This window comes from Streptopelia decaocto, assembly GCF_964273445.1.
Source record: "Streptopelia decaocto genome assembly, chromosome: Z".
Taxonomy (NCBI): domain Eukaryota; kingdom Metazoa; phylum Chordata; class Aves; order Columbiformes; family Columbidae; genus Streptopelia; species Streptopelia decaocto.
This window is the reverse complement of record NC_138657.1, coordinates 15,633,944-15,646,847: the sequence shown is the minus strand read 5'-3', so window position 1 is coordinate 15,646,847 and position 12,904 is coordinate 15,633,944. Positions and strand designations below refer to the sequence as shown.

The 12,904-nt window shown below is 44.2% G+C and overlaps 1 protein-coding gene across 1 annotated transcript in view; it reads right to left on the bottom strand.

The window, feature by feature from the left end:
* The window catches only part of ELP1 (elongator acetyltransferase complex subunit 1), a 34,031-nt gene that overhangs the window by 16,277 nt on the left and 4,850 nt on the right, over positions 1-12,904 (bottom strand). Inside the window, exons 4-18 of the mRNA XM_082075383.1 lie at positions 12,103-12,183; positions 11,673-11,758; positions 10,353-10,452; positions 9,383-9,473; positions 8,760-8,883; positions 7,992-8,082; positions 7,318-7,548; positions 5,606-5,776; positions 4,861-4,960; positions 4,012-4,194; positions 3,101-3,207; positions 2,507-2,610; positions 1,621-1,674; positions 1,414-1,519; positions 666-778 (exon numbers count right to left, since the gene is read on the bottom strand). Coding sequence (XP_081931509.1) covers positions 666-778; positions 1,414-1,519; positions 1,621-1,674; positions 2,507-2,610; positions 3,101-3,207; positions 4,012-4,194; positions 4,861-4,960; positions 5,606-5,776; positions 7,318-7,548; positions 7,992-8,082; positions 8,760-8,883; positions 9,383-9,473; positions 10,353-10,452; positions 11,673-11,758; positions 12,103-12,183 — 1,742 coding nt within the window. The remainder of the gene's footprint in view (positions 1-665; positions 779-1,413; positions 1,520-1,620; positions 1,675-2,506; positions 2,611-3,100; positions 3,208-4,011; positions 4,195-4,860; positions 4,961-5,605; positions 5,777-7,317; positions 7,549-7,991; positions 8,083-8,759; positions 8,884-9,382; positions 9,474-10,352; positions 10,453-11,672; positions 11,759-12,102; positions 12,184-12,904) is intronic.

Genomic DNA, 12,904 nt, shown 5'->3' with positions numbered 1-12,904 from the left:
AGTGAAGGACTGGCCAATTTTCTTGGCCTGTCTGCTGCTTGCAGGTGCATGGGCCTATTTGTTCACTTCGAAGGACAAGTAATTCCAACAACTGTGGAAAAATATCTGAAAATTCTGTCAGCTCAGAAACATTCTTTCCTCAGGAGGTTGGACTCAACCAGGCAAAACCCAGAGCAACCTGATCAGGCTTGCAGGTTACATCTGTTTTGAGGAGGATGCTGGGCTACACACCTCCAGAGGTGCCTTTCAAATGACACCCTTCTCCATTCTGTGAACCGATGCTGGTTCTGAAAGTTGAGCTCAACACTTTTAGTGCCAAAGCTAAGGGAGGACTACTAGCAAATACATGAGGTACTAAGAGGTGGGTCTGAGATTTACTGTGAGAGGCCACAAGACGTGGAATTACACTACCTCAGCAATCAGGCATTTGGTCAGTCCTTCCCAGTTCTGTACATACTCAGCTGCCTGTGCTGAACCTAACTCCAACAGGCATGTTCAAAATCCCTCCACATCCAGCCAGGCAGCTGGAGATTTGTGAGGCACTGTGCTGCAGCAGTACAGCTTTGTAATGCTGCACACAGTGTTTGCAGGTTGACCAGCTGCCACTGATACTGCCCTCCTACACCCCGATAGCAGGTATCAGCAGACACGGGCCGAGCACTGACCTGCAGAACAACCTTTGTGTCCTGGGGCACAACGGTGATGATACGTGAACCTCGCTCCACCTTGCGCAGGGTCTCACTGTTGGGTGCAGCACTGCTCAGGCCAGCCTGAAGGGCTGAAGACAGAATATTTATCAGCACACATGGCACACCACAGCACGGTGCCCCAGGCAGGCTCTCCTATGTGGCCCTGCAAGGTCGTACTGGACCAACTCAGTCAACGATAGATCAGTGATCTTCAAGGGTTCCAGACAGAAAGAGGATCTCTTAGTGCTAAGCACTCCTGTACACCCTTCCTGCTCTGTACAACAGGAGCACAAAGCTCAACATAGCAGATGAGAGGAACACCGTCAGCTGCAATGGACCAACAGGTTGCCTCTCCCAGGTCCTCACACCCCTCATAGCCAGACGCCACCAGGAACTTTTTCTACTGGGATCCTTTTTCTGACACCCTCAAATAGCACACAGCCCTTTCTTTTTTTTGGATGGAGAGGGGAGGGAGAGAACACAGGGCTAAGCTGTTGAAAACAGTGAAGGGACACATCCTGTTCCCTGAGAGGAACATGTGATACACGAAGTCAGTTCCCTGTGCTCCTTGCTCTCTGATAGGTTTTTGAAAGCAGCTACCTTCCTCCATCTCTTAAGCAGTTGCCCTGAGTGACCTAAATACAGCAGGTTTTAATGATCAAATGGGAACATCTTGTGGTTCCAAGACAATAGGCAGCAGCAGGAAGCCAGAGCTGGCATTTACCTTGCACTGATATGTTCTTCAAGCAGAAGCACTGACAGGTGTGGGAGTTGGTTGTAACCAACAAAAACTCATTGTATGTTGCAAATGAGGTGATGTTGGAAGCGACCTGTAGAAAAATGATTAAGTTTATAGCTGTATAGAGTGCAACAGGAAAGCTGCCTTTGGCAGAGAAAAAGGGGATGCAATGAAGGGCAATAACTTTGGTACCTCAATATCATTAACAAAAAACCGGCATCGATCTGTCAGGCCCAAGATCACCTCCTGTAAATAAAAAGCATTAAAAGTATAAGCTATCACTGTAACAACCTCCAGTGTTTCACAACGCTGTCACTGGATTGAAGTACCTTACAAATAGGTACTGTGTACCTCACGTGAATTACTTGAAGAAGCTTGACAGGAAGTCATACAACTTCTGTACCAGGATGGCTTACGTAAGTATCTTTAAACACTTCTGTCTAGAAACCCAGCCTAGTCTACTCTGTAACCAAAACTGCACAGTAACAAAATGGAAGCAGAAACCATGCCAGATAATTGAGCTTTTTATTTAGCAGCATTTGGTCCAAAATACCAGAGGAAAAGCAGTAGTACAGATCAGAGCAAAGCAACTATATACAGCATTCACCTGGATGCATGCTGAAGGAAAGAAAGCCTGAAACCACCAACAAAATAGCTAGTCATTCCTTAAGCTGTTGTAACTGTCAAGAAACCATTACCAACAGGAAACACCAGTAGCAGGAGATCTGCAGTAACTCAGTGCAGCCATATTTACTAATAGGGTAAGTTCAGATCAAAGAGAGCAAAATGCTGTTTTCAAGAAAAGCAGGGCAGTGACTGCTGGAAATTTTAAATCTGAAATTTCTCACTTTTCAATGACATTATTAATTGAATTCATAGAATGGGGAGATTGGGTGTTAACTGCAAGCCATCAGAAATTCTCTTGAAGAACAGGAAAGATATACTTTTGGTTCTGCATAGGGCCTTATGAAGAATGTCACTGAGAAGTATAACTGGACACTGGGCAGAAGAACATGGACACATTTGACACAAGAGAACAACTGAGTAGGGAATTTAATCTGCTCACAGTCTTACTTACTTCACCATTGATCCTTGTGATGGAAGTCTGCACACAAGGGTAGGGGAACCGAACAGCAGCACCACTGCTAGTCCGCCAGGGCTCAAGGACTGGAGTAGGAGCCTCTGAAGAAAAAAGAAGATCAAATCGCTTTACAGTTAAAGATTCAGACATTATAACCACATGACATGTATCTCAAGAAAACTAGAGCTGGTAATAAGCTATACTAACTGACAGAGAGGAGGAATGCTGACACAAAAGTGTAGGACACAGCAGAAAAGAAGGTGGTAACTTCTAGGGGCTTGGCAGCACTTTTATGCCACTGTGGAAGAATAGAGAAGTGTCAAGGACGTGGCAGTCAGTCAGTCCTTCTGAAATCACCAAACCAGTCATCTTCAAATCATGAAGTCTGAACTATCATTCTAAACATTAACTCCTTTCTGACACAAATCACTAAGTTGGGCCCGTTTCTGGGAGCAGAGGAGGCATGATAGGCAGAACCAACTACCAGCTAGAGTCACCCATGACCCTGAAAGTGAAATAATCTCATTAAACCTTTTGAGGTTTAATAGTAACTACACTTCAGACCAGGTACTTTAATAGGGTCCAGCTTACCCCAGAGGTATTTCAGGATCTGTCTATCAGTCAGTTGCAGAGCTACAGTTTTGGTCACTGGGCTGCAGAACAGGCTGATCACTTCTCCGTCTACAGGCACAGACAACCTGGAGCAAGACCGAGAAAACACAAACCATCAGTCACAGGAGAGGTACGTTTAACATCTAGATCCTGCATTTGTGGCCAGATGGAAGGGTGCACATCTCCAACATGGACAAATACCTTCTTCATGTAAGGATCTTCTGCAGTCTTTTCACACCTATGCCAGCTGAAGTTGGCACCACAGAGCACCAGCAACTCCAGCCAAGATGCCTTTGCCCACCTGCTAGTCACTGTCTGCATACTCACAGCATTTTGTAGACTCCACACTTCTTTTGTTCTAATCTACAGTCCATATGCAAATCAGCCTATCTTTGCTGTGTGATTGTTGCAGAAAGCAACTCTTAAGATCCCTTTGGGAAGTAGATGCCTGTACCCCAGGTGCCTTCCTTTTGTGATCTGGTTTTAGTTCAGCTGATCCCACAAAGGCCAGCAGGTGAGGAGGAGGACAGGAGTAACAACAGGTTCCAATCCCCTTCTGGACCTTGATAATTGTTGGCAAAGCACAGAATGGAAGAAATTCAGTCTCCTCCCCACCCGAGGACCTGATTCAGACAAAGGAACAGAGCTATCCTGTACTGACACAGGCATGCTAGCATACAGCCTCTTGTCAGGCTGTGTTTAAGCATTAGGACTACAGGCCAAGTGCTGACCAGCAGGCAGTTTCATGAGCTGTTTGGTTCTCCTGCAGGAAGAGTGTGAATTCCACAATAAACAGCCTCCAGGCTGCATGTGTAATGAGACAGAATTCCTTCTAGGCACTGTCCAGAGGTGCTCTCAGACTTCACCCACAACCGACAGATCTCTAGTACCTCAAAGTCAGGCGCTCTTCTTCAGCTCCAGCTGCATGAGGCACTGCAGTCAGATGGTGAAGGACAGACAGAGCAGCATGTTGACCCTGACCAACCACGAGGAAGCTGTCATCTGGCAGCCAGGTGAGAAATCGGAGCCCCAGAGGATTCATCACTTCATTGTTGTCACTGCCCACATCAACTCTGTCACAAAATAAGAGAGGGAAGCAAATAGAACCTGATTTCATCAGGCCACCTCACTGGAGAGGTGAAGGTCTTCCAAGGCACAGCCTGTCTGTTCAGACACAGAGCATGGCTAGGATGGCTCTGGTGCACACACAGGCACTCAGCATGAATCCTGCCGCAGGCTGGGATAGAGATGAAGGATGAAATCCAGGGAGCCCCATTTGTTTTCCCTAGGCAGTACTGGTCCCATGCCAACTGTGTATTGGAACAAATGAAGAGCAGGGTGTGAGGGTTTTTTTATCTTGTCATTGTCCCTGCCAACAAGCAGCTGTGTTGCTCAGTGTGCCACGGACACTGCACAGCCATTGCTTGGGTTCTGGGAGCAGGACAGCACCACAATGCCAAGAGCACCAGGCACAGGAAAGGCAATCTCAGTGCTGTCACCGACAATCACTGCTCTCACCAGATCAAGATGTCAGTCAAAGGCACTTCTCAAGATAAACTGCCCACTGTGTTTCCCAATCCTTGGCACTAGTTGCAGCCACAGTGTCAGCACAATTAAACCATATAATCTGACAACATCTTCAAAATCTTGAGACAAGTGGTCACAGCTGTGACCTCTAAAACATGCAGCAAGGCACCTCCCTTTTCTCCCTGCTACAAGCTGTACTAGTTTTATATTACCTGTAAGTTTTATCCAGGTATGGTGTTTCCACAGCTGCTTTAAATCCATTTCCACCCACAGCTCCAAACTTTACAGTAGTGTCATTCACTGTGCTCTGTCCTAGCAAACACAGAACAAAGCAGAGTTTAGAAATCCTGCCAACAGAGCCCCTTCCATCTTCGTTTTCATCAAAAAGTAAATGCTACAGGAAACTATTATAAAAGTCAGGAAGTACCGCCCCTATGCGTACAGCCAACACCTAATCCTCTGAGGAACATAGGTACCTCATAATGCCACAGTACAAAACTCAGAGACATCAGCAACAGTCTCTTGTTTCACAGCACATTTAATATTACACTGTATACAGGACTGCTTTGGCAAGAGCTGGGTGCCTCAAACAGACCCTAGGTAGCTACTCCCAGGCACTTCCAGTGCCAATCAGCAATATGTCATCAGAAGAGACCACACGAAACACCACTTGCTGCAGTCTACTGAAGTGAAAGCTAGGCAGGGGGATATTATCAACATAAGCACACAGCCAAGTACTGAACACTGCCTTCTCACAAAGCCAATGCACCATCAAAATGGCTCTGTGCTGCCCAGTCTACTGAAGACTGGAGAACTGAGCTTGAAATCACAGATGAACTAGATTATCTCACTCCTGACTACCAAAGGCTTGAGCAACCATCACCCTGCTAATCCCTCAGGGTACTGCTCTCAGGGACAAAGGTTTTCCTTCAACAGGACAGTGCAACATGCTCTCACCATATCTGTACAAACAGATCTTGTTATCAGCACCCAGGACAGCCATGTCTCCACTACGTTTGGGATCTGTGTGAAACGCAACTTGATTAACTGCCTGTTGGAGCTGAAGCTCATAGGTACACATGGGCGGAGGCACCACAGCATGCTGGAACGCAGTGACAAGCACTTTATCTATGGAAGAAAAGAGAAGAAAAATCACAAGATGTAACCTAGGCCCAAAGTTAGTGAGGCTCTTGCTAGGTGTGGTGGATGCATTTGACACCCTCCCCCGCCAAACCAGCAGCAGGCTGGTCCAGGCTTCAGAGGAGGGAAGGGCCTGAGCTGTAGTCAGGCCAAGAACTCCTTCCAGGAGATGCACAAGGAAGCAGAACGACACGCTGAATGCCAGTAACTTGTCTTGTGCATATTTTTCCTACTGTATGCAATTTGACTACGACTCAACCACTTTATTCTATAAACACAACAGCCTGGATGAGCCCACTTTGAGCTCTCCCTGCTAAATAAGTGAGCTGTATGGCAATGGTTTAACTACTCCCAGGTCAGTGGAAGAGCCCAATTTAAGTTTAATATTAATAATTTAGCTTAAGTTGATGCACACTAAATATAATTATTTAGAGACATAAGGCTGTATGATTTTTAATGTACTCTTTGCTTCATATTACTTGGTAAGCTGGATTTGCTAAAATTTTAAGCTGTAAAGTTCTGTTCATATTTACCAAAAGGAACTACAAACTACACTGAACACTTGCAAGGCAAGGTCTATTTTGCACTTCACTGAGAATAAAGGATTTATTCAGACAAAACAGTATCTGCAAGGCTATGAACCATAAACAATGTCTATGACTGAACAAACAAAGGCCCACATGGAATCAGAGAAGAAGATCCAATGAGAAGCAAGAAGATATCAAAGTGAAATATTGCTATTGGACTGAATCATGGTATGCATGGTTTGTAAAGATATAAAAGGCTACAGTTTCCTATGCTCAGGTTGGGCCTCTGCACAGGTATCCAGCTTGAGTCAGCCCTCCTGCTATTCTACTCCACTAATTTTTTTTCCTAAGAATTTTGTCTCCTGAAAGTCTGCTATGCATACGATTGTCAGGCCTCACCTGAAAGTTTGCTACTGGAATTCTAAAATACAGACTCCAGAGCAAACGGTTATCAGGGAGAGAAGAATCCTGACAGTTTGCACTGCGACGGATACAGGCCTCGCCTGTAAGTTTGCCTCTGAACTCCAGGATACAGACTCTGGAGTGAACAGATATCAGGGAGGGAAGACACCTGAAAGTTTGCTTTGTGAATGACTATCAGGCTCCTGGAGAGAAGGCAAGCAGCATTCGGCTTGGCATATTTTCCCCCATGCAGTAAATAAAAGAGTGAACCTGTCGCCAAACTCTTTTAAGTCACACTTCTCTTTAAGAAATCTAAACATTGTTGTGCAGCAAGCAGAACCCTAAGTTACTCCCCCGTGACATTAGGTTCTTTACTGAAAGTAGGAACAATGTTACAGGAAAATACAGTTCCTGTTCCCTTTAGCAGCTAACTCCATTGAAACACTGCTGAAACTTCCATCAGTTACATGGTCCCTCTCACTAACAGCTTTGTAGAAACAGCAGCCAACAGAAAAACTACCATAATCCCATCCGGTCTGCATACAAAAGCCTATGCCACCTCTTGTGACTCTAAAGCTGCAAAACAGTCCCACTGCTTACCTCCATCTATGACAGCCACATTTGCCATGTGTTGGCTATTGTCCCCTATCCCACAGTCTGTGGTCCAATGCCAGTCATACGACAGGTAATGCCAACCCTGGCAGAGTACATGCAGTCTATATGGGTGCTCTCCATCCCACAGCAGTGACACCAACCGATTTTCCTCCAGGCTACCAAAATGTAGACTTTGCTTCAGGTACCAGTGATAGTTCCCTGTGGTCCACAGCTGAACTGTTGAAAAACAAATGGTTACCACAGACTACTTCTTGAGACCCATCTTGAACCCTTCCCACCACCACTGCTCTTCTAGGGTGGGTTAAGATAAATGAAAATAATAGTTCTAGCTGTTAGCCCATGAGCTGTGTCATGCAACACCCAGGACAAGAAAACTTGAAAAAACACTTTGTGCTAAAGCGTCAATCCTAGAATTCTTTGAGTTCACCTTGTGAGAAGGCACCCATATTTTATGAAGGGCTCACAACTTTAGCATTCCATTAATACCACTTCCAGTTACAGCAAGCCTGGAAGATGCTTTGAGCTGAGGTTGAACTACCAGTTCCTCCAGACCTGCACAAGGGTCTCAAAGCTGTAGGAAAGCCACCCCAGTGTCTTCTAACTTGCAGAGAAATACCCACGGCTAACCACAGAGCAAGAGCCTCACATATCACTCTCACCATAACTGTTTGGGTTGGAATTTTCCACCTTCAGGTCTTCCAGCCATATAGCCAGGATCGTAGAATCTGCATTCCAAAGCAGTTCATTAACCTGAAGAAAAAAGCACAGCTCTTACTGATATTGCTGCTTCTGCATAGAGTGGGTATCGTCCCAATTGGTTTGCAAGACCATGAGTTGCTCCTTATTTTCAACAATACAAGGTGAATGGGTTAAAATATGAACATAGCCCTCAGGTACTGCAAAGCTTCTGACAGTTGGAGCAAAGCACCCTGAAGTAGAACCTGTCACAGAGGTTCCACACAGCTCAAGAGGCAACACAACCACAAACATTATAGCAGTGTTCTCTTCGCTTTCCTTGGTGCTGAGGAAGCATCTGCCAAAAGACCTCTTGGCATCCAAAGGCAAAAGCTGCACTAACATCCTAGCAGTAGCTTCTTGCTTTTGTTTGGCATAATGTGAGTATTTCACCTCACTCTTGCAACAGCTGACATCCTGAAGAGCATTTTTGAAGCATCTGCCTTGTAGAAAGTATACAGGGGCCAGAAGCACCTGCAGGCTACAATCCCCATGTACCTGTCTCTGTACTACAGGCATGCAGAGGGCACTAAATCTTCTCCACAGGCTTCTGCATTTTTCTCTTTCAGGTCATTTTTTCCAATAGGACCAGCACTAACAGGTAAGTTAAAAAGTTCCTTCTAGAATCTGGAAAAGATCTAGTCCTCTTCTGCATTACACTCGAATCAAAGAAGCCCAAACACAGCACTTACTTTGACCTGCCCCTTCTGGAATGGGAGGGTGAACTCCCCGTGAAGAAGTCCATTCTTCTCCAAGAAAACCACATCATGTCTGTTGGGCTTTTCTTGTGTGGATGCTATCAGGTTTCCAGAGGGCCTTAAAAAAGAGCCAAATGAAAAGTGGTTGCTCACATAATCACTAGCTGTCATTTTAAACACCAACCATCTCACATTTTCTTCAGAGAAATGAAGAAAGGGGCAGTAGAGGATGTGTTTTCCTCAGCACTGTTCAGACAAAGTCACAGGTCCAGAACAGACATTTTACAGAGCTTATGACATCTTCAGGTGAGCAAGTAAATGTCAACACTGGCAAGTGGACCCTGTAATATTCCTATTTATCCACTTGAGTACAAAAACATTTGACATTGAGACTGTGTAGAGAATCTACCCCTTCTTCCCACACATAATGCAGGTACTAGGCTTTTTAGGGTTTAAAGGGCTACTCTTCCTTGTGATGGATCAGAAGGAAGCTTTCTTCAAGTTTTGAGAACAATAAAAAAACACAGGAGAAATGAAATTGATGGTGATCAAGGATTGTGACCAGGGAATAAAAAGCAACACTCTGCTGCCAGCATGCAGACTGCTTTGTTACTCACTTCCAGGATAGTGCTTGTTCTAATCCCGAGATAGGTTCACTTGTTGACTGCAGCACAAGCTCTCTGTTCCACACTCGGATCTTCCGAGCACCTACAGGTTGAGACAGCAATGAGACAAAGGTGTAAGAAAGCACTGGGAAGAGACTTTTCTAATTCCATGAGAGTAGGATAGCAATTTTTGATACACATGAATAAAAAATCAGATTTCTCTTGTATACTTTAAGGGGTAAGAACTTACTCTGTCTCAAGCAGTTCTCCCATAGTAACTGAGTAGAATTTCAGTCTAATGTAGCTCAGTCATAGTCACTTACATCTCCAACTTTCACCTTAGAAATGCTAAAATCCTCTTATAAATGCAAGATCCTCCCTAATCTGAAGCACTGACAATACAAGACCAAACTAGTAGAAAAGCAGTGCAGTTTGGTGCAGTTCAATATATTGATCAATACATTTAAACTGCTCAGTAATATTTATCACGGAATATACAAATTACAGTCTTACAAGAAATGTATGTGCTCATCACCTCTTTGGCTTTAGGGCAAAACCTAGGGAAAAGTATCACCTGTATTTAAACAAAAGTGTGCAAGGTCAAACTGCTAGTATGAAGGACAGCAGGTATGGCAACCCAAACAGTTTCATCCATTTGGCACTGGGAGTCCATCAGAGATTGACAGAGCTTGAGCAGTGATTTAACGCTGGTGAAAGAAGCAGTTCAGATAGTAACCACTCAGTCGTAACCTCTCCTGGCTTCTCACTGGACTGAAAAACAAACTGCAAATGAAGAGTTCAAAAGATCATGTCTAAAAAATGCCTCTGAAAACACCAAAACAGAGAAGAGAGTAATTAACTATCTCAACTCAGCCTTGCTTTAAGTGGCTGAGAGACAACCAACATCAGCCAGTCTTTGCTTAGATTCTGCTTAAAAAGCCTCTTACACATGTTGGTATTTCAAAGAAGTTTGGTCTCATACCTGTCTCTGGACAGATGACACTCACTGCAACAAACTGTCCATCTCCTCTCCATGTCACCCGAGGCTTGCCGTCATCCCAAGCTGAAGCAGGTGACACTTCCTAAAGTCATACATAAGAAAGTTGCATCAAAGCTTGGGAAGGCAACTGCTGTCTTTGTCTAACCAGGCCGAACTGCTAACCAAGCTCTTTCAAGAGCCTTGGCATGAAATCAATGCAAAGTTAAAAGTTCATTACTCAGAATGTTATTTAAGGAAATAATAGAATTAAATCTGTCTGTAAATTCAACCTGTTCTTCCTGCAAATGCATGTGATTGTCTATTCACATGATCATACACTATCCTTCCCCTGCACCAAGGTCTGTGCTCACAGATCAGCCGTGCCTAAACCATGGTGAATCAGGGTTTGTTCACAAATGATGCCTGGTGTCACAGCCCCTTGGGAGGAGAAAGGCAAGAGAAGCATGCCATCCAGGCAGTCTGTATGGCAGACAGAAGCTGGGATGAGAAGCAGTGTTGTTCCAGGCAAACAGGTTCTTCACAGAACAAAACAGGAAAAAAAAATCCCAATGGAATACACACAGAGGCAGCTGTTCAAAGGTTTAGCTTTGTCAAAGTAGGCACATTGTCCTAACACAGTCAAGCCTCGTCCTGTCTGTCCTAATGGTAAAGCTGGACCAGGCCACATTTCATGCCTCTGTTCTCCAGCCTGCCAGGTTTCAGCAGGACAGTTTTAATTTTGAAATTTAAACACAAAAAGAAAAATCCAGCAGTGGAGTGGTTTTATATACCTGACATCTCACCAAATAAAAAGCAGCGAAAACAATACCCAAACACATAAGTGTCAGACAAAGGAGCAAAGAGGTAAAGTGTGCAGGCACATGGAGCTGCCCCACATGACTGGTGATGCTCAGTAGCTCAAACCCTACTCTTGCCTTCTGGGAGCTCCAACTATTGTTATTTCTGCTCCTCTCAGACAAACTATTTATCTTGGTCATATTAACACTTCATTATATAGCACAGATTCAGCAAAACCTATCATGCTGATTCAAGAGTGGCTTTCCCTCTGCAAGCATTAGTGCTTGCAAATCTTCTTGCTTTGAGCTCTGTATGAACAGCCTTAAGTAGTCCCAGCTGCTGTCTTGAACTAGGAGGAGGATAAAAATGCTGGATTTGAGATAACAACAGAAATAAGCAGAAGAAGCCTATGAAGACAACTGCTAAAAAGGTGGTGGCAAACTGGCACCACAGGAATAACAGAAGCTCTCTTTCCATGTTTTCCTAGAGACAGGGAGGTCTAACATAAAAGAACTAGTATAATACCGTCTGTTTGCGACGTGCTGCCTGTTTTCCCTCTGATCCATGGAACTGCGTCTCCTTTTTACCCCAGCCAAGAGCAACAAACTTCCCTGAAGAAGAAATAATCATTACAGTGGTAGATTTACAGCACTACTATGCACTGTGTGGTAAACACAACCACAGCTCCAAGCCACTCACACCTTCCATCCACATTTAATTCTAAAAATCCACAGGAAATTTATACAGCCCAGAAAGACCTTTGAGTCAGAGAACTTACTTTAATTTATGCTGAAAAGTAAAATACTGGTGTTCCCCTTCAGCTGCACAGCAGCATTACAGTCTAAAATGTCTCCTTGGGCCCAGTAACTGCTCAGCTCCATTTCTTTACTTTCTGCACACTTACAACACACCATTTACATCACTTTGAACAACTTAATTTCAGTGCTCCACTCACCTTCCCCAAACTCATCCTGGTGGATTTGCTTCTCAGTAATTGGTTCAAAATCCCTTGTCATCATGATGAGTGTTTGCTGACCTGCAGGGCAGATATTAAATACAGTATTAGTAATGGTATCTCCAGCAAATAAAAACTCACTGTTCCCTTATGTTGTCCTATTTTTCTGACATGGACTTGATTACAGAAATATTTCTAATGGCAATATGGAGCAATAAAGATAACACATACTTCAAAGCAGATAATCTCAAACCGTAACAGAAGACTTCCAAGTCTCTCTTCAAAAACATGGTCCTGCCCTTAGCTTCAAAAATTCTTTCCATCTTCAAAATAAGTACCTGGCACTCTCAAACATTTTCTCTTGAGATATGAGGAACAAGAAAGTGATTTGGAGCAGTTGGCCTGGATTTATGAAGGGGAAATCATGCCTGACCATCCTAATAGCGTTTTACAATGAGATAACTAACTTGTTGGTATGGGAGACCAGTGGATGTCATTTATCTTGACTCTAAAAAGCCTTTTGACACTGTCTCCCATAACATCATCATAGACAAACTCAGAAATGAAGGGACAGATAAAAGGACAGTGAAGAGGACCGAATACCAGCTGAACTGTCAAGCTCAAAAGCTTGCTATCAGTTGCAAAAAGTCCAGCTTGAGGTCAGTCACCAATGGTGTGCCCCCAGATACTAGGGCCAATCTTTAACACCTTCATTAATGACCTGGAAGATGGGACCCTCAGCAAAATTGTAAATGACACAAAACTGGGAGAAGTAGCAGGTACAAGAGAGGGTTGTGCTGCT